A 27,774-nucleotide genomic window follows, 5' to 3' on the forward strand; every position below is an offset into this window, starting at 1 on the left:
GCTGTATGAGGGAAATCACTCCTTGGCTGTTTGTAATAAGAAGGCCAATGGTTTAGACTGTAGCCTGATAACCATCATAAGAATTTTATTAGCTGAGAAGCCACTATCCTTTCTTCAGGAGAGCTAAGTCGAGGCTGTAGATTTAGATTGACTTGTGTGTCTCCTTTATTATTTAACTTCCTCAGCATAATGTCATTTGGGCAGACGGAAATGCTAGCCTGTGTGTTATTGTTGGCCTGTATTCCCTGCCAAAATATAGCCAACCTATTAAGCACAGAGACCCAGTGCCTTGTCTGCAGTAGGTGCTTAATGCTTATTTCTGGAATAACTGTGTTCTGTGTAATGAGACAAGTGATATGTTCATGGGAGAAGAAATTAAAGCACCACTGACAGTGACGGCAGTGATTCTAGGGTCCTTTCTCTGGCTCTGCTTCTGATTGGAGCCCACGCCTTTTCTGTAGGCTCAATAGATTTTAAAAGAAAAAAATGGGTGTGGTACATTCTCATTTCCCTGTTTGCTAATTTTTTTGTTGCTTAGTTTTATTTTTGCAGAGTCTAATTTAGTGTATTTCTACATCCTAGAAAAATAAAATATTCCTCTTACATTTTTCATGGGAAGCCTCAAATAAATGAACAAGACTGACTAATGTAAGCTGCTTCCAAACGTACGAGGAAAAGCAGGTGAAGTGAAAGGTGTTAAACTATATGTGCCCTCACATAGGATCTGATTTCATTTTTCTGTTCAAAAGTAGGAGACTGTAGACATTACTTCATCCTGGGCAAAATGCTGCTCTCTGGCTTGCCCAACAGACCAGCTCTCTGACATTTTCTCTCTTGACTTTGTGTGGGAAATTCCAGGGAAAAGCCAAGATTTCAGGGTCCAGACCCTCCTGTGTGCTGTTGAAAGCCAACTTTTCTTCCCCCTTGATGGCTTAAAATGAGCAATACCATTTAGACTGCTCCCACCGCATGCAACCAGGAATTATGTATAAGGAAGTGGTAGATTAAAGACATTTAGGAATGGTTATGATTAAGTGTTTTCACCACAGAGAATGCAGAGTAGAGAAAGCTGCTTGTTTCTGGAACTGAGGAAACTTTATCCTGGGCTAGTACACATACATGTGTTTCAAGGGGTAGGAGTACAGAGTGAATACATTCATCTCTTCTCTTCAGAAAGCTACTGGTGACTGAGTATGCTGTTCTGCTCTTACATCTCTCATAAGGGCTCAAATAATGCCTAGCACGTTCTAGTCTGAGTCAGGTCATTCTTTTCTTTGTGACTTGCTTTTGACTAGTTCTTTCTTGCCTTCCTAGAGCTGCACTTCTTAGAGCTGGGCATATGGGGAATTCATCATGATTTCTTTTGGGTATTGATGATTCTGCAGGCATGTGTATACCAATTCTTGCTGTGGATTTTTGTCTTAGGCTTAATATTCATGAGTTTTCTCATGTGGGTCAAGTACTAAAATGTACCTGTGACCATCTGGAGCAGTATGGTTTGGGGTAATTCGACAGTCCATTTTGTACTTAACTTTCAGGGGAAGTAGGTTGTCTGTGCCGTAGGTCAGAATGGAGGCTGAGACGCGGAAGAGCAGTCCTGGTGCGATGTCTTCCTTTAGGTATTCATTAGCCACAAAGGGAAACCTCAAAACCTAGGGAGGTGCTTGTGTCCTCTGTTCAGTAGGTGGCGCTCTTTTACCTGGTTCACAAGAATGATCTTGAAGGTCATTCTCTCATGGGTCTCCTGTGCCCTAGGCGGTACCATGTTGCAGGGAAGGAAACCCAAAGCCTTGCCAGTGGCATCCGTGCTTGAGAAGCGGTGGCATGACCTGGCACGTGGCCCTGGTTAGGCAGTGCTGGCGCATACCAGCCCAGGGTGTTCTTACTGTCTCCTTTGTTCTGGTGCCAGCTCCCGCCCTTGAGCAACAGCGGAGGACTAACGAAAGACAGTCACGCCATGGGTATTCAGGAGGGTGGCACCAGCTCATAAAACCAGAATGTGTAGGCTTGGCTTCCGTGAGAGAAAAAGAGCTGGGGTTTGCTGAAAGACCCAAGCACTCAGGAAGGAAGCCAAGGAAGAGCAACTGAAACTGGGAGCTTTCCCTCCTTTTATGTATTTTTTATATGTACTGTCACAAATACACAAAATATATATAACATATACATTATACAGAGTATGTCTGTATGCACTTATAAATACATGTATTCCTATGCATATAGCCAAGCATCTTTAATTTGTGATACGGAGATGTTCCAAAATAATGAAATATCTTGTTGTATGGAATACTTTGGGCAGGAAGTTCTGAGACTAAGACTATTGCCTAAAGAAAGAAAGAATCTTGAGGTAGGAAAGCAGTAGGGACTATTGAGTAGAGAAATATGATATGTAAATAAAAGCATCTATCAGTTTGATATTTCCAAGTGCTTCATGCTGTTTGACTAACCTACAGTGGAAAAGTTTTTCGTTTTTTTTTTTACTTTTTTTTTTTTATTGTTGACACTATTATAGATGTTCCCATTCCCCCCTTTGCCCACCTCCACCCAGCCCTGCCCCCTCCCTCTGGCCCTCACCACACTGCTGTCTGTGTCTGGGCTGTGCATGCATGTTCTTTGGCTAATCCCTTCACCTTCTTTCATCTGCTTTTCTTTTTTTTTTTAATCCTCACCAGGGGATATTTTTTCCATTGCTTTTCAGAGAGACTGGAAGGGAGGGAGGGAGAAGGGGAGGGGAGAGAGAGAGAGAGAGAGAGAGAGACCTATTTGAGGGAAACACATCGACTGGTTGCCTCTGGCAGGTGCTCTGAGCCAGAATCCAACCCCCCATCCTTTGGTGCTGGGGCTGATGCTCTAACCACTGAACCAGACTGACCAGAGCAGATCCGCTTTTAATAGGAAGAATTTAAGTACCTGTTTTAATTTTCAGTGAAAATTATAATCCTTTAAATACAAGAAATTCGATGAGATGCCTGACTTTGCAAAGATAAACCATCTGCCTTTGCTTTCGTGGAGCTGAGTTGTATGGCTGTGTCTGCTGTGCTGAGTGAGTTTACCCAGGATTCCCCTAAGAAGAGGACAATGACTTTACATACATCTTATATTTAATATACTATTAGTGGGCATGACTGATATGTAAAAATGACTACAGTACCTTCATGTTTTTCTCATAATTTTTTTCTTTTTATAAAAATGATTTTCACAAGTAATTAGCAAAGCTTTTTAGACAGTATTGCATAAAAAGTTCTTTCTCCCTTTGAAGACAGGATCTTCAAAACTATTCGTAAGACAGTTTTTTGAGTAGTAAATGAAGCAGATAATTATTGTAATTGTTTTGACACTCTCTAGTTATAAGTATTTTCAAAACTAAATTTTAGACAGCCTCCTATGATTTGAAAAATGACCCCATTTCACATACTTCTCATTCCCACAAAAAACAGTCATCTTTAAGGAAAATTTCAGTCCTATTTCAGAGATGAAAATGTCTTTTTGGATCTTGTAGCATCTGCTAGTGTGATCATAACAATATCTGATCTGATCTATCTGACTTACTAGTGAGACAATCTAAGCCTGTGAATTTCACCCCCTAAATAAGTTCCAGTTTGCGAAGGTGTCATCGAGGCTTTTGGGAATTTTCTGAGGAAGCTCTGAAGGGAGGCTAGCTGGGTGGCTGCTCAGGCCTGCACAGTTTGGGAGTGCCACTTCCTCTGGGCCCGTTCCTATTGTCCCTACCCCTCCACTCCCTGTTCATCTTGCTAATGATTCCAGGCCTGGCCCTGAAATCATCCAGTGGTGTGATGGGCTTCTGGCCTCTGCAGAGGAAAACTCTGGGCTGATTCAAGTACAGCGTGTTCTCTTTGTTTTGCAGCTGGGGTAGCAAGGGAGTCTAGGGCAAGTGGATTGAATCAAAAAGGAAAATGAAGGCATTCACTGTCTATTTCATCAAGGATGGCTCATTTAAAGTAAACACCATTTAAATAGTCTCCAAATGGCCCTCCTATATGAAGTCATGCAGCATGCCCCCTTTTGGGCTGTCATTCTTCTTTAAATGGATCGCTTTGTGTGCACTGTGTTTTAATGCCATTCAACCTAAACCCCATATGTGGGCCTCATCATCAGGCCACAGGCTTTGGTGCACATGTGGCAGCCATACCTTCAACATTTTTTGTCTTTGCCTCCAGAAAGTCAGCTCAAGCAACGGGAAGGCAGCTGTGAAGACAACAGCAGTTAAGATTTCTTCAGCACTTACTATGTGCCAATTACTATGCCTTAGTGGTTTCTATATATATTATCTAACCTAATCCTCACATAATCCTATGAGGTACATACTTAGATCATTCCGTTTTTATAGTTGAGGAAACTGATGCATTGAGAGATTAGGTAATGTGTCCAAACTGGTAAGTGTGGAGCAGGCTATTGAACCCAGGTAATCAGATTCCAGAGCTGGAACTAAATCATTAGACACACTCAAAAGAGATATGCTCTTCATCAATTCTCTTTGCAAGGCTGGCTTACCCCAAACAATAGATAATCCAGAAATTATTTTTCTTTTCTTTGGAATGTATGCTCTGCATTCTGGGGCAGTATTTCCACCTTGTTATTTGCCTTTTTCCGCAGTCTGGTTTGAAGATGAGATCAGGTATTCCCTGAGCAGCTAGCTCCCTGTGGCAGTGGGCAATCTTCATGCAAGATTGGGTTCAGTGGAATAGTCCATGAGCAGACAACTCGAAGCAATTTTTCTGCCACCTAAGGACACTATACTTGCCCTGATAGTAGTGACTAGTAAAATCCCCCTCAGAGCACTGGAAGCATTCAGTTGTCTCAGCAGTGGCTTCAGCATTCACCCAGGGTTGGGCAAGAAGCCCAGGGCTGGACACCTTTGAGAAACTTCTACAAAGAGTCCAGCCAGGGTCTTTGGGAAGTGGGCACCTGGCCGGTTCTTATGTGGTCCAGGCTATTGATCTGCCCTGCTTTGACTGTCACTTGGTATCCTGAAAAAGTATTTTGCTTTAAAAGCTTGAAGTATGAAACAGTTTATTCCCAGTGAGCTCCACTAAATAGAGGAACTTTAAGAATCAAAAAATTAAAAATCTTGAGGGCTGTATAGGAGAAAATCTTCTTGAGTATTTAAAATATGGGTTTAGGCGATGTTTTTAATACATTTCCTCCCCCCAAAAGTGACTTTTCTCCCATTATTTAACTTCCGAGAAGACTGTGAGGGAGCAGTGACAGTTTTAAAATATTTTTGCTGGATTTGGCTCCGACTCTGTTAACACTTTTGCTGTCTTGCTCCCAAACTGCAGGTCATTTAGGGTTTCTGACTTTTTTTTTTAAACTGCTAATCTCATTCCTCTCCCCTGCCACATCCATTTACAGCCTCCACTGCCCTCCCCACATCACCTTGGGTGTACAGCCTTTCTGATAAAGGTGCTGGGACATGATGTCATTGGGCACTCTGTGAGGCTTCTCCATGACCTCGTGCAGGTGTCTAAGAGATACCTCCTGTTCCATTCGCAGTATTCTCTATTGAAAGCAGTTTTAGTTCCTGCTGTTTCCAAAAAGTCTTATCTTCTCTACGTGCTAGATGGATGGTACAAGGACCAGAGAGAGGCTGCAAAAAAATCAGATCAAAAATTTAATGCAGAATATAGGGAGAAAGTCTACTCCACATAGTGTTTCCTTTCCTCCCTACCCAGATTTATTGAGATATAACTGACATCTAACATTGTAGGTTTAACCCTTTGCGGTTGTTTGTTTACTCTCAGCCACCAAAGCTTTTTTACCGTTCCGGTCGTATGTCTGCTCTCAGCCACCACAGCAAGGAACCGTACGAATCTTAACTCTATTCATTCATGTATCAGTTCATAATTTCTCTGAAAGCTCTTAATTCCGACCAGTACGACACCCATGTCCAAATTTAATACTACCGCAAAGGGTTAAGGTACACAATGTGATGATTTGACACATGTATGTATTGTGAAATGGTTACCACAATAAGGTTAGTTAACACATCCATCACCTCACATAGTATTACTGTGTGTGGTGAGAACTCTGAAGATCTACTCTCCTAGCAACTTTAAAATATACAATAAAGTATTGTTAATTATATACAATATGGTATTGTTAACAGTCACTTTGCAGTACATTACATCCCCAGAACTTATTTTATAACAAGAAGTTTCCATCCTTTGAACACCTTCACTCATTTCCCCTCAATCTCCTACCAAACCTCCACCCGTCAGTCACCAATCTATTCTGTTTCTATGAGTTTGTTTTTTTTAGATTCCACATATAAGTGAGATCTCATACAGTATTTGTCTTTCTCTGTTTGACTTACTTCATTTAGCGTAATGCCCTCAAGGTCCATCCTTGTGGTCACAAATAGCAGGATTTCCTTTTTTTATGTCTGAATAAATTCTAAAATAAATAAATAAATAAATAAATAAATCTATCTCACATTTTCTTTATCCAGTCATTACTCCATGGATGGTTAGGTTGTTTCCATGTCTTAGTCATTGAAAATAATGCTGCAGTGAACCTGAGAGTGCAGATATCTCTTTGAGAGAGTGATTTCATTTCCTTTGGATAAATACCCATGAGTGGAATTGCTGGATCATATGGTAGTCCTATTTTTAATTTTTTGAGAAACTTCCATACTGTCTCCCATAGTGGTGGCACCAATTTACATCCTCAAAAACAGAGCACAAGCATTCCCTTTTCTCCACATCCTTGCCAGCAATTGTTATCTTGTCTTTTTTTTTCCTTTTTTCTTTTCATTTTAAAATCATTTTTATTTTTAAATTACAGTTGACATACATTAATTACTATATTAGTGTCAGGTGTACATCCCAGTGATTAGACATTGCATAACTTACCAAGTGATCATCCTGAAAAATCTTGCACTCATCTTACACCTTACAGTCATTAGAATATTATTGTCTATATTCCCTATGCTCTACTTTACATTCTTGTGACTATTCTGTAACTACCATTTTGTACTTCTTAACCCTTCATTTTTGTTACCCATCCTCCCAATTCCTCTCCCATCTGGCAACTGTCAAAATGTTTCCTGTATCTGTGAGTCTGTTTCTGTCCTGCTTGATCATTTATTTATTTTTTTATATTTAATTATTGATAGATATGTATTTATTGCCATTTTATTATTTATATTTTTTCTTTTTCTTCCTAAAGAAGATCCTTTAACATTTCATGTAATACTGGTTTGGTGGTGATGAACTCCTTTAGTTTTTTCTTGCCTGGGAAGCTCTTTATCTGCCCTTCCATTCTAAATGATAGCTTTGCTGGGCAGAGTAATTTTAGCTGTAGGTCCTTGCTTTTCATCACTTTGAATATTTCTTGACAATCCTTCTGGCCTGCAAAGTTTCTGTTGAGAAATCAGCTGACAGTCTTATGGGAGCTCCCTTGCAGGTAACTAACTGCTTTTGTCTTGCTGCTTTTAAGATTCTCTTTGTTTTTAACCTTGTGCATTTTAATTAGGATGTTTCTTGGCGGGGCCTCTTTGGGTTCCTCTTGTTTGGGACTCTCTGCGCTTCCTGGACTTGTATGTTTATATCCTTCACCAAGTTAGGAAGGTTTTCTGTCATTATTTTTTCAAATACGTTTCCAATTTCTTGCTCTCCCTTCTCCTTCCAGGACTGTCATGATGCTAATATTGATACACCTGAAGTTGTTCCAGAGGCTCTTTACACTATCCTCATTTTTTGGATTCTTTTTTCTTCTTGCTGTTTTGATTGAATGTGTTTTGCTTCCTATATTCCAAATTGCTTATTTGATTCTTGGTTTTATCTACTCTACTGTCGATTCCCTGTAAATTAGTCTTCGTTTCATTTAGTACACCCTTCATTTCTGACTGGCCCTTTTCCATGCTGTTGAGGTCCCCACTGAATTCCTTGAGCACCCATACACCCAGTGTGCTGAGCTCTGCATCTAGTAGGTTGCTTGTCTCCATTTCGTTTAGTCCTTTTTCTGGAGTTTTGTTCTTTTCTTTCTTTTGGGCTATATTTCTGTCTCCTCCTTTTAGGAGCCTCCCTGTGTGTGTTTGTGTGTATTAGGTAGACCTGCTGCATCTCCCAGGCTTGGTAGAGTGGCCTAATGGAGTAGGTGTTCTGTATGGCCCACCGGCACAGCCTTGCCAATATCCTAAGCAGGACACTCGAGGTGCTCCCCCATGTGGGCTGGGTGACCCTCCTCTTGTAGCTGAGCCTTGGTTGCTGTTAGAATGTCAATGGGAGGGATTTACCCCAAGGCCAGTCAGCTGCAAGGACTGACTGTGATCACCAACCACTGACCTCCAACCTCTGACCACCATGGATGATCAGCTGTGCTGGCGGCCACCCTACAGAGGAAGACTTACTTCAGTGGGGTTCTGGTGCTCTTTGAGTCTGCCTTTTGTGTGTGCTACTTGTGGAGGTGATTGGATGGTGATACTTTGACATGGTCTGAAACTATTCACTGGGTGCGCTGACTCTGGAGCCTCCTGGAAGGTGCAGGCCAAGGTCATCCACCACCTATGTCCTGCTCAGGGCTACCTGGCATGAACTACAAAGCAATCTGCAGATGGCTGCTACTTGTAGTAGGCTTGGAGGTGCCTAGGAGAGGCCAAATTGTGAACCAAGGCCGGCTGAAGCTAGAGCCAGGCCTGGGGCCACTTAGTGAGAGGTACGGGATCATGCTAAGGCCAGATGCTGCTTGTTTGAGAGATTTTAGGAAAATCTGAAGCATGAGCCAAGACAGGCCGTTCCTATGGAAAAGCCACTGGAAACAGCTTGGATGGACCTGGAAGTTGGGTGGGGTGGGGCCTCAGGGAATCACCAAGGCAGGACAAACAGTGTGAGCCAGGGTGATGGCCACTCCACCTGCCAGCTCTGTGGGGGGGGGGGGGGTGCTCATCAAAGGAATAATGGCCTCTGCCAGCACTTCTGTCTGGGAGAAAGCAGCTCCCTCCCCCCAGCTCTTGCCCAGCAGACAATTCAATTCCTTCTGCCTGCCTCTGCCCCATTCAAGCTGCTGCCAGAACACTGGAGCTCAGAGGGAGTGAGTCTGAGTAAGTCCGAGCACCAGCCCTTTGAGAGGACCACCTGGGACTCCAGCAGCCTCAGCCTCCTTCAGCCACACTCCCTGCTGGTTTTTACAGCCAGAAGTTATGGGGACTTTTCTTCCTAGCACTGGAGGCCTGGTGTGGGGCTAGGACCCTCTGCCCTTCAGTGGGGACTTCAGGGGGGATCTCCACAGCTGAGATATCCCTCCATATTTTTATCTGCCACACGTGGGTGTAGGACCAGCCCATTCTGGTTCTTTGCCCCTCCTACCAGTGTGGATGTGGCTTCTTCTTTAATTCCCTAGTTGTAGGACTTCAATCAGCCAGATTTCAAGCAGTTCTGAATGGTGGCTTTCTGTAGTTTCATTTTAATTATGACATGGTTGTGGGAGAAGGCAAGTACTGTGTTTACACGTTTACTTAAGCTGCCATCATAGCTGGAAGTCCTTCATCTTTAAAGAGGAGCATGTATTGCCCTGACTGGTGTGGTTCAGTTGGTTGGTGCGTCATCTGTGCACCAAAGGGTTATGGGTCTGATTCCAGGTCAGAGTACATAGCCAGGTTTCGGGTTCAGTCCCCGGTCAGGGTGCTTACGGGAGGCAACCAATCAATGTTTCTCTCTCCCTCTCCCTTCCTCTCTTTCTAAAATCAATTAAAAAATAAAAGTACTTTTTAAAAAGAGCAGCATGCCTTAAGCTTTTTAGTTAGTTGTGGAAGGAGTGATTTCAAGACTGCTATTCTGATTCCAGAAGCAATTTTGAGAGAACCGATACCTCTGTGATGGGTTTCCTGCCATTCTATCCTGCCCTTCTATATTCCTCCTTCAAGTATTTCCTCTAATGACTTCCAAACTTGACATCATATCATATTTATTCAAAGTTGATATCATATTTTTTCCCCTTAAGTTTAGGTCTTTGTTTTGTGTGTAAAATTTTGCTTTTCATCAGAGGAGCTCTGCAGTGTATTTTTTGGATCTAAGTTTCAGAGGGTAGTTTCAGAGGGTAATAAATAACAACTCTCTACCTCCCTAAGTTCAGGATTAGTTGAGAGACAAGGAAGCCAAGCATGTGGAGATCAAAATCTAACCTTTATCATTGATTTTTACTGGTAAAGGACTTTGAAAAATGCTATTTGCTCTGCTGGTCATTGTGGGCATGTTAACATTTTGACCCTGAATATGACATCTTAGCCACTCACTGACCAAATTGTACAACCATAGGCTACTCCATGAGTGTTTAACCCTCTAAAACTTAAAACAAGAAAGAGAAGCATAGTTCCTGCAAAGGAGTTAATGAGGGGCTGAAAGAGAGGCTAGGTTGTGTTACTCTAATGCAACATGAAGAACATGGGAAGTGGAGAACTGTGCTCCATAATATGAGGGAATAGTCATTCTTCTTCAGACACACCATCAATTTATAGCAGATGCTCAGAAAAAAATACTGTATAACATCAGGTTGTATGACACATTCAGATTTCAGAAACATTAAAATCACTTTCCCATCTCAGAAGTAAGGGAGTATAGTGTTACAGGTTATCAATCATTTATCCTTTGGTAAAAGCCTTCTCTAAGGTGTAGGCTCACTGGCAGGCACACCCTTGGCTGGCGTGGGGAGCCCCAGCTATAAGTCCAGCCTTGTTACAACGAGCTGGGAGTCCTTGGCTCCATAGAACCTTCCCAGGCCTGCTTTTCACCTGCTCATTGAGGAATGGGGGACCAGCCCAGTATACTAACAGATAAGAGGAATGAGGAGTATAAAGCCTGCGCTTCCACAGTTAATTAGTGTTAGAGCTGGGGCTATAACCCAGGTATCTCCTTTCTCTAGTCTCACTGTAGTCTACTGTATCCATTTGAGACGGACTTGAATTGAGTTTAGACAACATAGTTTAGCAGAACAGAAATGATAATTCATTTGTTCTTTCATCCATCCATCCATGCAGCTGAGCTGCTCCTTTTTTTTTTTTTTTTTATGCCAAGTACTGTGCTAGGCAATAAGGATGAGTTAGACTTTTTTGTCTCTAGAGCAGCATACAACCTATACTTTTATGTGTTTGCAGCTGTTAGTGACCGCTGTAACCACCACCCTTTATTTATAGCCTCACTTGAAGGGCTTCAAACTGATCCCTGGAGCAGTCCGAACCTCCCTGCCTGCCCTGAAACTGTCATCTCTCTTATGCTTCCCCTGAGACCTGGAATAATGCCCCTTCAGTTGACATGACCCATGTCTAAGAATTGGCTCATCCCATCTTAGGGCACAGGTTCTTCAAATGCCTGAAGAGAAAAGATACAAGCAAGGTCTAGAACCATACATTGGCCTCACTGTGACTTTCCTCTTTCTGTTTATAGGGTGCTCAAGCTGGCATTACTACGTAACCATGCCAATGCCAGCCTCCACCTTCACAATTGCAGTGGGACCCTGGATGGAAGTGAAGCCAGAGACCTGCTCACTAAATGCTCTGGCAGCAGAGAGGTCCCTCTCACCTTCCGAGGCTGACTCTAGGTTTGTATTGGAAACTTGCTGAAAAACAAACACTCAAGGGAGCAGAATGATGCATTTATTCCAAGTGCTGGGAATGTGAGTCATCCCTGCTGAGAAACTAAACCAAAATATGATTAATCAAAGCAGGAAAAGCCCTACTGGGAGGGAAAGAGAGTTGAACGGCAGAAGTGTGGGCATGTTGTTTATGCAGAAAGAACGAGAAAATAAAATAAGTATATGTTAAATCCTCTGTGAAGTCAGGTGAAATATTTTTGTATATTTGGTTAAGTCAACAGAATCTTCAGTGTTTTCTCTTTCTACACCTTTTACCTTTGGATTTCAGTGCTTATTTTGTCAAAAACACAACTTAATAAAAAAAAATTGCTTGTCTGATGGATTCCTTTGTAGTCCAGTCTGCTGTTCTGGTTCCTGTGTCTGCTGTTAGCAGTGCATTTTGTGGGGCAGCCTTCCCTCAGTGGGGGAGGACTGCCTGCTTAGGAGCATAGGACACAAGGAAGCAGTCACAAGGCCATTGGGTTATGATAATCCTGCTGGGTCAGGGCTCTTTTAACTTCAGTAGCAACTCCTTCTATTTCAGGGTTGATCAGAGAAAATCAGTTCAGCCTGCCCAGATGTTCAACTATTTCTAGCTTTGAGAGCCAAAGGGGGGAAGGGGAATGCACATACTAGGCACAGGAGTGTGCTAGTCATGCAGTGTGACATCGTGCTTCATTGTAGGACTTTTACATTCAGCTCAGTTTAATCATTTTCCTATTTACAGGTAGTCACTAAGTCAGTGCCTTCTAGTGAAGAATGCCCAGAGTCATAGGACAGCTAGTTAGTTCATCCTTGAAAGCCAGCTAAGATATGCTCGTGGAATGAAAAGTCCTTTTGTGTTGGTTTTGTTTTGCCATGTTGCTTTTGCTTTTACTGCAGTGACAGCAGTGGTTGGTGTCATTAGAAGATAAAGCCTTTGAGCCCCTCTCTTATGATGGGCATATCTTACTGCCTGCCTTTTGCTTTTCAGGGGAAGGGAGGTAATTTCCACTTCTTATTCAGTAAGTTACCTATTTTGGACTGTCTTCCCTGAGCTATATAGAGTATCCTAGATTGCTTTTTGGATTTTACATATGCACTCTCGAGGGAAGAACAGAATTGTAGACAGAAGTGACGTATGTGACTTTCACGTGGGAATATTTGTTTGTGAGACCTAGTGCTCTCTTTCCCTGTCATTGAAATCCCGTAGTAGGCCTCATTTTACAATTCTGGGTAGCCAGATTTCTGAGTAGGGAGGACAGGTAGGTGCCCTGGAGTGTCACATGGATCCACAGTGGACTTGGTATGAGTGAGAAATAACTTTTTTGTGTTAAGCACCTGAAATACTGGGGATGTTTGTTATTGCAGCATATCCTAGCCTATCCTGAATTGATGTTGATGCCATTGGATGTTTGAAGTCAGGGAAAGTCTTGATGTGAATGTCATCTCAGCTAGTTCTGAGGATAAGCCTGTATGATAGATAGGCTTTATTGTCTCCATTTTCTAGATAAAATAATAATACTGGGACTTCAAACAGCAACATGTTCACAGTTATGTCCCTTCTGAGTTACAATACCTGGATTCACATTTGGGCTCAAGCCCCTGGAGAGATAATTCAGAATCTTAAAATTGTACATAACATCCATGCTCACCCGTAGTCCGATCTGCCTTCCCACCTGGAGAGGCAGTGCCATAACTGAGTCACTATTATTGATTGGAATGCATTATGTTGTAACAGAAAGCAGAAGTTCAGAGCACTACCTTCGAGCCTGGAGGTGCCATCCCTGTTGACTGGATGTGTTTCTTTGGGCAAAGCCCTGCTCTCCTTCTCTGTAAAATAGCATTTGCGGGGGAATGTGGCGAGGAGGTGAATTTCTCAGATTCTTCATGGTGAAGGTGCACCCTGCTCTTCACCCACAGCCTCAGGGCTGATGCACTGTTAGAGGAGGGATGCAGTTGAAAATGAGTGCCTTAGGAAGGCTAGGGGAAGGCAAAGAAAGATCTATTATTTGCTCCTCCTAGCAGCAGTTACAGAGACCGGAGGTAGGGAATGGGCAGCAAGCATCTCCTGTGTGCCCTCTGCTGCACGGAGCAACTGAGGGCGCTGTTCGCTTCTCATGCACCCATAATTGTGGAGGAGGCCACGGCCACACAAAGTGGGATTCTGGGAAGACGGACATCTGAATCCCTGTTGGAGTTTAGGGGAAGGGTAAATACAACTCCTCTCTTGTCCTCCTGAGTTCAGAACCAATTGAGAAACAGACAGAAGGACAACGAAAGAAAAGTTTCATTACTGACAGAAGCTGGGCTGAGGGAGTGCTCAGGTGCACAGTGTATGTGGGCTTTCTAATACTTCATTTCCAAATCAGACATACCTCCACCCAGCTGGCCCACTGCTAGCCCCCTCAGCACAGATGCACACAGCCTGCCTTCAGCCAGAAGTAGCCCCTCTGTGGGCAAGCAGATTCCAACAGAGAGTCCAGAGTGACCCGGCCAGTGATCAGCTGGAGACAGAGGTCAAGGGTTCCAGGGCAGGGAAATTTGTCCTAGTATGGTTATGGGAGGCCTGGGGATGGAGTCCCTCCCACACTCCCTTCCATGTCTGACATGCTATGACTGAGCTTTCCCTTCATTTATCACTGTGCTTGTCCATCAGAAATGTACTGCTGATAAAATAATAGCTTACATTTGCTTGATCCTTCCCTGGCTGCATGCTTCATGCGTGCTGTCTTTAGTCAGCAGAGGGTGGCTCTGTGTTTTTATCCATTACATCTCTGGCTCCTCGCTAAGTTTGCCAACACAGGTGCTCTGAAGTGCCAACTGCAGTGGTGTTTTTGGTTATGTTCACATCTGGTCCCCTTGTCTTTCCCAAACCCCCTTCCTACTTCAAACCTCCCTAAGATCACTAGTTCAGTTCACGTAAACGTAACTTTTACAGGGGCCTCATATACCACAGGCTTTCATTTGCCTAACGTGTTCATCTGGGTCCCAGAAATTTGGCCAGAGTATTGGTCACTGAGCTTCTGATCACTGTTCATGTGGCCAAATTATAGGAACAGTAGTCTTTCTTCCAGCTCCAGTTCCATATGCACTCCAGCCCACTCTTGGTGAGCATTTTGGTAAATACATTAATTATAAGGCACTGAGAGAAACTGTGGAAAGTTTATTAATTTTATTTGGCTGTAGTGTAACCTTCTCCAGCCACAGGGGGATCTTTGTATTATGTTTAACCTCTCGAGGCCTTTGTTAAACCATTGTCTTCACTTTGGGGCCATACAGGATAAGCAGGATGCTTGGATAAAGTTTAGAGGAGTTCAGCAAAAATGGTTAAAAGCATGGGAAACAGGCACCACAGAGCATGGAAAAACATGGGAGAGGCACCAAGGCTGCTAACCCTAAAGGAGGGCAGGCTTGCCAGCCGATGTGGCTCAGCGGTTGAGCATCGACCCATGGACCAGGCAGTCCCCTTTCGAGTCCTGGTCAGGGCACACCCCCGGGTGGGTTGTGGGCTTGATCCCCAGGGGGGCGTGCATGAGGCAGCCAATTGGTGATTCTCTGTCATCATTGTTGTTTTTATCTCTCTCTCCCTCTCCCCTCCTCTCTCTAAAATCAATTTTAAAAATCCCCCAAAACACATATTTTAAAAAAAGAAAATAAAAGAAAGGGCAGACTTGGTAGAGGATGTAAAGTGAATGAAAAGTTGGCCCTCAGAGGATGAGGCCCTATTTCTCTCTCTGAAAGTCTAGAAAGGAAGGAATGGTAGATATAAATCATCGGGAAATGCCAATTCCCAGAGCTCCCTTCACTGTACGAGGACCTTTCCGTATCTTCTTGGCTTGGTTATTTTTCCAGCCCTTGCTCCCCCAGACTATTTCGGCTTTCTGCCTCATGTTGCACATATCTCATTTTGCTTTTTAATATGCTGAATGTTCAGAGAAAACACACCCAGCTTTCAGACGCTACTCCGTCCTCATGTATATTGGCATTATTGTCGGCAACCCATTGGGGGACTGGTGGAGGTATTTAGAAAGCATTTACTCTGCTACCTAAAACATGTTAATAAATTGTGTAAACATTTTACTGTGTCACTAAACTAATCAGAATTTAAAATTCTTTTCACCTAACAAAACTGTAAACTCCTCAAAGGTAGCGTCAGAGACTTATTCATATGTAGGTACAGGCAACTCCCGGGGGAGTGACCTGAGAAGAGCAGGAATGCAGAAGATACTAACTGAGGCGTCGCCTTGAACCAAGGAAGGGTTGTGGAAAAAAGATATGCATTCCCTTGGGAGACTTTCCAGTAATTTCTTTTGAACCCAGGACGGAGAACCGTTTGTGCCGGGTGGTTTCACTGCAGCCCTGTCTGAAACCCGACGGTGGCAGCAGGAGAACCTCTCGAGGCAGTTTCCCGTCTTGTGATTCTGAGTAAGACATGGCCACTCTTACTCCTTGGAGAGACCTCTTGTAAAATCATCTCAGCCCAACATTGTATAAGAGAGAACCAATGGTCTGGTTTCTGCCACTTACCAGCCTAGCGTATGTTTCACCCTTCTTCCCACTCTGGGCAATATTAATAGGCAATATTGACAGGGAGGAGCAGGAGCCCGGAGAATCACAGAGCAGCTGAGCTCAGCTTGGAGAAAACTCCAGGGTCCAAATTTACTTAAGAAGCAAAATGAAGTTTCTGGAGAAGGAGAATCGGGAGGGAGGAGCTTATGATGACTCACGCTGTGCCGAATAGTTCTTGTTCCTGAGAGTGGTGTGTGCATTAACTGGGGAAGTGTATGTGCACTATTCAGAGCAGCACTTGGCACAGTGAATGTTCAACCAATGTCAGTAGCAGTTGTGGTAGGAGTTATTAGTGTTTATTATTCTTATTAGTATTACAGATTATTAATAATTAACAATCAAGTATTATTAACCTTAAGTAATAAAATGTTTACTCTGGTTACAAGTCTGGGCACCGGGAAGAGCTGTTTACAAATGCTTGATTTGTTGGTGATATTGAGAGTACATTGGAGCAGGCACATATACAGCGATGTGTAACTGAAGATTAGTCTGAAGGAAAGGTTGAATATTTTTGAGGTAACGCTGGTTCTATGGAAGCCTAGTCACAAGTTTATAAAAGTGAGTGCTCCCCACCTCTTCAGGAGCATGGCTGCTGTGTGAAGAGGGCTCACGTGGTGCATTGGCTTAGAACCAGAGTGCCAGAGAAACCTTAGAAACCATTTTGGTTTCTTTTTTAAATATGTCTTTATTGATTTCAGAGAAAGGAAGCGAGAGGGAGAGAAAGAGAGAGACATCAATGAGAGTCATTGATCAGCTGCCTCCTGCATGTCCCCTACTGAGGATTGAGCCCACAACCCAGGCATGTGTCCTGACTATGAATCAAACTTTGTCGCCTGGATCATAGGTCGATGGTCAACCCCTGAGCAACACCGGCTGGGCTGTTTATTTTTAATTAAAGTATAATTAATGCAGAATGAACAGATCTTAAGTGTTTGGCTTGGTTAGTTTTTGACAGCTGTATACATGCTAACCCAGATAGAGAACATTCTGTCACCCCAATAAGTTCCCTCACCCCCCTTTCCAATCAGTTCCTCCTCTTCCTCAGTAGCCTCTTCTGTGAGACCAGGTGAGGAAAGGAGGCCCAGAGCCTGAGTCGCTTGCCTCAGGGCACAGTGAGCCGGCTGAACAGCCACAGAAGTCCAGGCGTCCTGATTCCCATGTTGGAACCCATGTGTGGCCTCCCTGATGCCATTTCCATTTGTATTGGAAACCTTAATGGTCTCATTTGCCCATAGCTTGATTGTCTTAGAGTCCTACATTTTCTATGCTTTGATTATGAAAAACAGTGTTAATTCATCCAACTGAAATAACTTCATTACCCTGGATAGTGCCATTCATGTCCAGAGAGAATTTAACTCACCTTTTCTCTTGAACAGATTGGCTTTTATGTTCTATCTTTGGCTATCTCAAGCTATTCTCTAACTTTTGGGGTTTTTGGCTGCAAAAAAATAATCTTGCCCCATGGTATTTCTAGATAGGCCAATGGGATGCCTCCTTGCAAAATTGCACTTTGATAGGTAGAATTTAAACTTATGCTCTAACTTTGTCCTGAAGCTGCTTCTTCACCTCTAATTTCTCCATTAGTTAATGTGCTCTGCAAACTTGCCAACAGAGAGTGCAAGCTTAAATTACCCTCACACATTACATACCCATATAAATACATAAGGACAAGGTATTGTGGTGGATAATTTAATAAGTGGTGATTTTTCACTTTGTGAGAGCTGTGATTAAATTGATGCTCCAGCACAGTACTAGTCATTAGGTGGACATTGCAGCCTTTTCAGTTAAATGTTTACTAATGGGCACCTCCACTCACTTTCTCCATAAAGCAAGGTTATCAATCCAGGGACTTTGGCTAGCTCAACAATTATATTCTTCCTGTCACTTTAACCTGGGAGAAGTATTTGTGGGTCTTCCCCCATTATTTTTCCCTCACCTATGGCCACATGGCAGAGGGCAAAGCTTCTCTCCATAGCTGTGTGGATCTCTGTGGGCAGCACTGATCTTGGGTGGGCGAAAGGCGCAGCCCTCCCATATTGGAATGTACCAGTATTTTAAAGTTTTTTTAGTATTCACAGTGAATCTAATAAGCCTCATAGTTAGAACTATAATTTATAAATTAAAAGTAGAGGAGTGTTCCATTATGTTTGAATAAAGGACGGGTTAACAGGTGAAAAAATTGAGTTCCCTTTGACGTCAGTGTCTTTGGGTAGATACGTTCTCTTGAGGCCTATGAGTCAGGCTTTAGGAATCCTTTTTCAGCTCCACCTTTGGTAGAATAACTGACAGTTATCAGATGGTGTGGGCTGGACTCTGATCTGCTTCCTTAAAAGGCTGATTTAGTTAAGTTTGTATTAAAAGTGGATTGGGGAAAATCTTGTACAAAAGTGCCTCTGTAGGCCCTGGCTGGGTTGCTCATTTGTTTAGAGCTTCATTCAATATGCCAAGGTTGCCGGTTCAATCCTGTCAGGGCACATACAAGAATCAACCAATGAATGCATAATTAAGTGGAACAACAAATCAATGTTTCTCTCTCTCCCCCCCCCCCACCCTCCTCTCTCTCTCAAATCAATTTAAAAAATGTATTAAAAAAAGTGCTTCTGTATTCCTTAACAGCACACCTTTTGATGGCCTTTGTAAAGAACAGTAGAATGGATTGTGTTCTTTTGAAAAGCTGGAACCTGTGCTGTCATTTGGTTCATTGCTCTCTACCTGAGTCCACATCTTTTATTCTAGTAAATTCCAGAATGGGATCTTTACTTTGGCTGCACCATCCCTTTCTTTCTGAGTTATGAATTGTCCCTGCTTTGGAGACACTTTTTTCTGTAATGATATTTGAAAGCACAATTATAAGGGCAGAAATTATTTTTTGCTTTTGTGGGGAGCTTTGTTGTTTTGCACCTTGGGGCTTTGTCCCCATATATTCTAAAACAAGATTTTACTATTTTCACTTAGCTTAGATCGAAACACCAAGAAGCACCTGCGCCAGTGATGTTCCACTGCTGCATAGACCCAGACCAGTGGAGAACACAGGTAGCTGGTTTTGCTCCTAAGCCTTTCTGAACCGCGCTCTGCTAGAAGTCGGCCGTGCCAGTGAAAGTCCCTCAGCTCCAAAGCAGGGAGAATAAAGCCAATCTCCAGTAAAGTGTATGTTTATTGTGTGTTGTTCCCAGGTGTGTTGGCATTTGTGGCCACATGGAATACCCCTGCCGCTTTCAGAATGCTTCTGCCACCACCCAGGAGATCATTCCTCATCGGGTCTTCGCCCCAGTTTGCCTCGAAGGTGCCTGCCAAGAGACCCTTCTGCAGCTGGTCTCTCCTTGCCTCGCAGCAGCACACTCTGTCCTGGGGACCCACCCATTTTCCAGGCTGGACATACTCATCGTTCCTGCCAACTTTCCAAGTCTGGGGATGGCCAGGTACATTGTTCCACTGTGGCGCTCGCAGAGAACATGGTTGGGGGATTCTGTGACTATATCTTGCTTTTTCTGAGCTCTGTCAGAGCTGTCATTTGATTAGGATGGAAGGGCCACGATTGCTTGTGCTTGGACATCTCATTGCTGCCTTGAGGGACAGTTTATGCATAGACTCTACCATGCATGAGCCTTTGGGTGTCTTGGACTCAATTCAGCTGCCTTAAAAATAAAATGACATTGTTGCTGGGATTTAGAAGAGATTGTGCCCCCAGATTGATGTATGCTGGATTGTGGCTGATCAGTGGCTGATTAGCTTAGGTGGTGAGAGCATAATGCTAATGACCCCAAGGTCGGAGCTCTGGGCAGGGTGATACAACCTGGGTCCAGGGCCATAGGCTGCTCGCCTAATCCTGACCAGCTGTTTCATCATTCTCACTGTTGGTCACAAGGGCAATGCCTTGAGAGCCCCTCTGTCAGAGAAACTGTGGATGGATCGGTATAAATCCCACGGCACTGCTAGAAAAGCGGCTCAGAGCAGATGGCTTCCTGAGGTGGGGTAGGGGTAGGAGATACATGCCTTGCTACTAATTTTTAATACAATAAATACATTGCTCTTATTGTTGTCTCAGTTTAGTTCCTATAGAAAATCAAGGCCTGCAAGATGAACCTTTCCTATCTATTATTTACACCTAAAATTCATTCATTAATGCCATTGTTCATTCAGTAATAGGTAGCTGGGTTTCAGTCAGCATTTTACTTGGTTATGTCCTCGGGACTTTACTTGGTTGTGTTTCTATTTGAAAATCTTAATCATTAACAGTGAATGTGCTTGACTAAGGATGGAAAATAAGCTCATCAAAACATGTGACTTTAAGTTTTTCCCTGTTAGTCAAGGAGATTCCTGCTGCCAATTAATTTCCATGCTTTTGAACAGCTGTCATTTGTGGTGTTTTCCCTGAAAACTGCACACATTCTTAGTAAAACCCATGAGTAGAAAAGAACTGTCCAGAACATTTGCTTTTGATCTTTACTATATACGTATACTTTTTAAAAGCTGGCTGGCTAGTCTTAATCCTTGAGGAGGTCTGAGAAAGTCATTTAGACTGATTTTTATCCTATATTTATGAAGATAATGGGAATGTAGAAACTAGGATAATTATATATATTTGGTTACATGCATCCTATAATTGTCTTGGATGTCTATATATAGAATTCGTCTTAACAAGGGGGCTTCTTTGGTCCCTTTGAAGAGTCTGCTGGACTTAATTTAATCAGAATTATTGGCAAAGAAAGGGTTGTTCATTAAATGTTTCTCATTTGTACACAGTTTTGAGGGGCCATATTTATTTGGGAGTTTTTAGCACTTTATGAGAGTACAGTTTTTCAGGGCATGTTTGCTAACAGTTCCAAGCTCTGACCTGAGGGGAGCAAAGGCAGAGAATTTTCCTACCGAGGACCTTGTTTTCTATAGCTCCTTCCTGACGTCAGTCTGCCAAAACCAGAGCTTGTTGACCTGCGGGCCCTTCTATAAAGCTTTTCTTTGCAAGCTTGCGTGCCTGAACAGGTAGGCTGTGTGTTTGCTGCTTTTTGAGATATTTAAAGTGATTTAAACATGCTTAACTCTGTATTTTTAAAGCAATAAGCCTAAGTACTGTAAGGCTAAATGGTACTCGGCACAAATGTCAAAAATGTGATGTTGATAATAACGTAGCAGCAGTAAGACCGCTTTCATGCTGAGGAACAGGAGAACTTCACATTTAAACATTTGTGGTGGGTTGTCAAATCTCATTTTTCCTCCCATTTTTTCCCTTTCTTTTTAGACTGTGGAAATAGTCTGCCCTGGCCTAGATATTTTCCTGGGCTTAGTTACTGCTCCCCGTATTTGAGCCATGGAGGGGGGATTGTGGTATCTTCTGCCAGTTGGGAGCATGGGGGAACACTCTGTGTTTTTCCTAACTGACCTAAAATGATTCCACTTGTTTGGCATGACTCTCTTGGGATCCCAACACCTTGAGCCACATGCAGCCCAGTGGGGTTTATGACTCAGTTGGCTCCCAGCATCCTGCTGCCTTACTTATGGTCTCAGCTTTGCTTGGGGCTCTAGAAAGCAAAGCTGGAACAAAAATGACAGTTTCTAGGTCAACTCCATGCCTAAAGTAGGACTAGAGAAATCCCAAGGCTAGTCAGAACCATCTGAAAAGGCCTCCACACTGAAACTTGTCATTGTCCTGTTCTTTTGCACCAGAGATCAAAGGAGTTCTTGGTAAGTTAAATGGTTCTTTCCGAGTTCACATTTTATAAACATATATGCAAGATTATAAATTTCATACCTCCGGACTTCTTTAGTGATTAGGTCTTAATCATAATGAAACTCATTTTATAACCATTTTCGCATTCTTTTTTCAGTAAATCACATTAAACATTCCCATGTGAATGAAAGTGGGTAAATTCTTAATAACCACTTTAAGTAGTTATTTCTAATTTTGGATGATATCTGTAGTGATTGTACTGCATTTTAAATATTACGTAGCATGGGTTGTATGAATAATCTTAAAACTCTTTCTCCAAGTCTGTTTTTGAGAGCCTGATTCTGATATTCAGTGAAGTGGGAAAAACATATTAGTACAACTTGAATGTACGAAAATGGCAAATCAGTTTGAAAGAAGGTAAATAATACACAAATGTCTTTTTAGAATTCAAAATACTTTTCAAACATTACAATAACTAGAACATTTATCAATACTGCACTTAATGATTTTTGTCACCTAGTAATATAATATTAACCTCCCCTCCAATTCTTTTCCGAATCCCTGTTCCAGGGAACAGATCCTTTCATTTCATCTGATTCTGAGAAAAACCACCAGTTTGCTTTTGAAACACTGTGGAAAGTTCCATTCCCATACTTTTCTCAGTAAGTGTGGGCTTTGTGTTTTGCTTTATTTTCGCCTTCTGTGTGGCTGAATGTGCCATGTAAGGAGCGATGGAATGCACATTTCATGGACTGTGTGCCATGATGTCTGTATGAAGGTCTGAATGCATTTCACAGGAGTCTCCACTGTATGGGCACCTCGCTGTCTCCGTGTTGGCGTAATTAGCGTTCTGCTGTTTCCACTGTACCCGGTGCTTTCTCAGGCTCTCAGCAGGGGCTGACTCGGAAGCCTGCTTTCCTAGGTATTGAGAAACGCAGGAAAGGAGCTCGTCATCATGCTTATACTCTGTTATAATGATAATAATGTTAATGGAATAATACCCTGGAACCAGATTTATGACAGTTGCTTAAAAATTAACACCTCAGTCTTACCTGTGAGTGTGTTTTTAATAAATGCTTTGCCTCATCATTTGTCTTTCAGCAGCTCACAATTACATGTCATGGGGCATAATTAGGTTGGCAGAACAATGTTGCTGATGTCCAAATACATTCTTTTTCCCCCCCTTTCTATCTCAGTTTCAAGAATCTCCTACAAATCATTTCGGAGTGGTTTTTATGTAGAGCTTTGAATAAAAAGCCACATCTTCCATGACCCTGCCTCATGCTTGGCCATTCACATGGGTCTCAGCCCTGGTCCCACAAGCAAGCAAACAACACAGCAGCTGTGTGCTCGGTAAGGCTCACAAGTTCTGCTTTGACCTTGCCCACTGGTTCTGTAGATTGTTGTTCATCTGTTCATTGTTTATTTATTCATTCTTGCGATAAATTTCTGTTGAGCCCATAATGTGTGCCAGGTAGGACTGAAGATGCTGAGTCTACAGTGGGGACTAAGATTGATTAGGTCTCTCTCTGTCCACATGGAGCTTGCATTCTAGTCAGGGGAGAAGACAGTGCACATAAAAACAAAACCAAGATGTGTGCTATGAAGAAAATAAAACCAAGCAAGTGACAAAGTGACTGGGGACAGGTAGCTTTGTTTAGGTGGCGAGGCTAAGGCTTCTTTAAAAGTGGCGGTTACAGTGAGACTGGAGGATGGGAAAAGCCAGCACATGACAGCCTGGTGGAAAAACAGCACAGGCTGAGAAAGTTCAAGTCCAAAGGCCCCAAGGTGGGAACCACTGTAATGGGTTGGAGGAGCAGAAAGAAGCCCAGTGTAGTTGGAGGGTAATGAGCTTTTAGAATGACTTTCCTTCACCCCCTTCTTAAACTCATTTTTGAAGCCAGGAGACTCCATGGTCCCTTGGGGCTTGGTCACCTGAGCCACTCGCATAGCAGTATGAGGAAGAGTGGGGGAGCCAGTAAGAAGTGGTAGAGGTGGAGGAGGGATTGATAGTTCAGGCAGCCAGGGGTTACGTGGAGAGAGGTCAAATCTTCTTTCAGTTTTCTGGGATCAGCAGTGCCATACCATCTCATTGACAGGCCAGTTAGAAGCTGACTGTACTTAGCAGCTGCTGTCCTTAAGCAAAATTCTCCATTGTTAGGACATCGGAGCACCAGTGCCTGAACTGGAGACCCCCCTTTGTGGAGAAGGGACAAGTCTCAGATCAATACGTTTCCTTTCCCCAGTAGGTGTTGATTGATTCCTTGTATGCTTTTTTGATACAGGGAGGGAGGCTGTGTTTATATGTTTGCTCATCCTAATTTTCAAGCTTTTAAAAGACTGAACAAAAATCGGATTGGTAAATAAAGAGCATCGAGAAATAATCGTCAATTACTTAAATATCTTCAATGCACTTCACAGTAGAGAGAAACTATAAAGCTCCCTATTACACATAGCTTGTTCTTAAAAGATCTGATTGTGCAATGAAAGGCTTCTGAATGCTTAGAGTAGTTCCTGACTATTGCATGCAGTTGTCTTAAGCACCTCAATTTGCAAATACATGGTGTGCACATACATGCCCAAGAATGAATGCAACCAGCTTTCCCTCCTCCCTCCTCCCTCCTCCTGGGGTTAGACAGGGTGTTGTCCTGTTTATTCTTATCTCCCAGCCAATGTGTAATGGAATCAGCAAAACATAACGTGCCAGGACAAAGGGCCTCTTGTTTTCAGCCTTCTAATTGTGCTGCTTTCTACCGGGAAGGAAGCAGCCATAAATTTCTGTCATTATCTTAAATAGCAAGGTTTCACAGCTTTGAGAATTTTTCTTTGCTTGTTCTTTGTTAGATTCTACTCGAATTTTTTGATGCCCCAAACCAAACAGCCATACTTTTACATAATCCTGTAAATTTCAGGGGCTGTGACCCCCTGGTTTCAAGGCAGCGTGCAGCCGTAGTGATTGTTTCCTCTGGAAATCTGACGAGCTGTATATGAGAGCACCTTTCTGTTCACCAAGGCTGCCAGCTCCTCTGCTCTTTGATATGCTGCAGATTTGGGGGTCTGTGTGGGGGTTTTGTTTCTTTGTGATAGTTATTGTTTGTTTCCCAGGCTAATAAATTCTCAAATTTCTTTCTGCATGGATTGTTTTAAAAAATATTTTGAAGGGCATTCTACCCATTTTCCAATATAACTCTTCTGTTTTTTTTCAAACAGGTGGGTGTGAATGATAGAAACAGCTCATACTATCCTTTTTTTTCCTGTAAAATTTTAATGCTTTGTTTACTGGCACCGCTGCCGTTGCTGTAGCGATGAGCAAACAGAACTGGTGAGTGGCATGGTCTGCGAGGTGGCTTATTGCCCCCCTGCCCCGCCATCCCTTTGTTACTTTCTTTGTGTTCGTTTCTGCGTTTTGTGTTCTATGTTTATTTTTCTTCTTGAGAATATTATTTGACTTTGTTTCCCTCCTATTTTATAGAGAAGGGCTTTCCACTTCTGTGTTCTGGTTCTTGCATTTATCTTTGTTGAACTAGAAACTGGTATTTATAAAGTGATGTTCTTGACAGTCCTTGGCTGCAATTATTTGGTTAGTCTTGACGATACCCATCTGTACTCAGTGAGGCAGGTAGTGAGAAGGATGTGTGTATGCCCCATTCTTTTTGTTATTTATTAATCCTCACTTGAGGATATGTTTTTACTGATTTTTAGAGAAAAAGGGAGAGAGCAAAACACTGATGTGAGAGAGAAACATTGATCGTCTGCCTTTGGTATGATCTAACCTGCAACCTATGTATGTGCCCTGACCTGGAATTGAACCCACAACCTTTTGGTGTATGGGACAACACTCCAACAACTGAGTTATGTGGTCGGGCTATGCTCCATTCTTTACAGTGCAGGTTCAGGAGGATAGACGATATCCCCAAGTCACTTAGAGCTGGGAAGTCAGAGAGAGAAGTCAAAGGGTCTCATTCTGGATAGCTTACAGAGCCTGGGTTCAGACTTATCTGTCATCCTCTCTGAGGTGTGCATGTCTGCGTCAGGGGCTGGCCATGGGAACCATAGTGTCACAGAGTTGACTTGAAGATCAGAGGTCATTGTGGGCTCATTGGAGGCAGCCACAGATTCACAGGAGTACGTTGGGACCAGGCTCTCTCTCTTCTGCTGGAACAACAGGCAGAGTGAACTCATAGCTTTTGGCTCAGCCAGAATCTTCTTGCCATCAAACAGCTGTGCTGCTTGTCAGATCCAGAAGTAGCATTTTATCATCATTACGCCATGATTCCTCACCCTCTGAAAGATTATGCTTAAGTGTTTTGTTTTCTTTGAACTGTTCTACACACGCACAGACTGACAGTCCAGCCTTCAGAGAACACCGCTGGGCCATCCTTCAAGAGAAGTTGTCAGGCCTTTGAAAGGCCTTCCTGAAGCAATCTTCCCTCTACCTACATTTGCAATCTCCTCTCTCTCTATTGATGTCATCATGGGCCCCTAATCTCTTCCAGCCCTTGAGTCTGAGATGGCCAGTCGGCCCTGCCTTTCCATTTTTCCATTGCAAAGAAAAGTCTTTTATTTCCCCCTCCCACTTATTTCTCTACAGAAACACCAGTGCTGAGTAGAGCTTACATTCCCTGGGTGAAAATGAACAATGGAATTCAATGTGTCAAGTGGCCAAGTTGGAGTATTCCCAGTCTTGCTGGTTCTCACTCCTCAAACCACTGCAAATGTCCGAGTGAGCCAACACTGCTGGCTTCCGGATGTGTTCTGTACGTCTGTGGGCAAAGAGCTGTGTATGTTTCTTTTAAGGCTAGACTCCTTTTGGGGGAAGACACCAACTCCAGAGACAGTGCTCCAGCAAGGCACACGTATGACTAGCTCTGCTCGAGGGAACATTACCTCTGTTGTGTCACAGCTCATATGTAGCTGGAACCCACCCCCATCTGAGCCGCAGAGCCCGTTGGCATAATGTGGGTAAGACATTGCCGCCGCATTACCCCACCCTTAGACTGTAACTGGAAGACTATCCCAGCTGCCTTTTTAAAAAAAGAAGTGCTTGCTTTAAAAGGCCAAAGAGGTGAGGAAACACCCCTTTAAAAAATGGATTACTTTTTAAAAAATTGATTACTTTGTGGGGTTTGTGGATACAGTGCAAAAGTCCACCCTGATTTAATCTGAGTGGAACTCAGAGTAGAACATGTTATATTTCTTGGTTAACTAACCATGCTATTTATAGAGGTGACTGCTCAGAAAGTCTAGACATTGTTCCAGGAAGACAGAATGCCAAATCTGCCCTTCACCTACCCAGTTAGCTTGCTGAAAATAACCTCTAACTCTTCTCACCGTGAAATGGAAATCTTAGAATTTCATTTCAGGAGAGCGTGAATGGTGCCTTGGCTCCCTTGCCAAGACTTGGGAATGGGCAAGGAGGAGGGGTGCCTCTTAGGACCTGCCAGTGGGCCCGTGCCTCAGAAGCCATCTTGCTAAGGTGTGGGGACTGTGGTTGGCAGATCCTAGTTTTTGAGTTGGCCTCAAAGGAGACCCTGAGAACCTGCCTTGAGAATGAGTCAGCTCCATTTTCTGGCTTTTATCATGCGTACGCAATTTCTGAACATCCTATTGAAAGCTGGTAGTTGGAAAGGGATAGATGGGCAAAGCCGAGGATTCATTCAGTAGACACCTATCAATGGACAGGCGTGATGAATGCTGATGATTCTGTAGCTACAGAGAAATATGAGACCTTTAGCCTAAATCAGGGGTTAGCGTGTGTGTTTTTTTTTATAGTAGGTTCCAAGGAAGACTAATTTTGTGGAATGTTGATAATGTGGGAAAAGGAACTATAGTTAATTAGTTCAGGAAACGAATGAATGAAACAAAGTTAAAAGGCAGTGTTTATTGGAGGGCTTCTGAGAAAGCCTTTGATACCCCTCATTACCCTGATTTAAGATCCTGGTGCTTGTGTATCTCAAAAACAGGGCCAGAATATG

The 27,774-nt window shown here is 43.0% G+C and overlaps 1 protein-coding gene across 3 annotated transcripts in view; it reads left to right on the forward strand.

The window, feature by feature from the left end:
* The window catches only part of AOPEP (aminopeptidase O (putative)), a 331,307-nt gene that overhangs the window by 54,865 nt on the left and 248,668 nt on the right, over positions 1-27,774 (forward strand). For all 3 annotated transcript variants that reach the window (XM_081151075.1, XM_081151073.1, XM_081151074.1), the window contains 2 exons: positions 11,397-11,550; positions 19,308-19,553. In XM_081151075.1, the coding sequence (XP_081007201.1) occupies positions 11,397-11,550; positions 19,308-19,553 (400 nt within the window). The remainder of the gene's footprint in view (positions 1-11,396; positions 11,551-19,307; positions 19,554-27,774) is intronic.

The sequence above is a fragment of the Miniopterus schreibersii genome, assembly GCF_964146895.1.
Source record: "Miniopterus schreibersii genome assembly, chromosome: 11".
Lineage (NCBI taxonomy): Eukaryota > Metazoa > Chordata > Mammalia > Chiroptera > Miniopteridae > Miniopterus > Miniopterus schreibersii.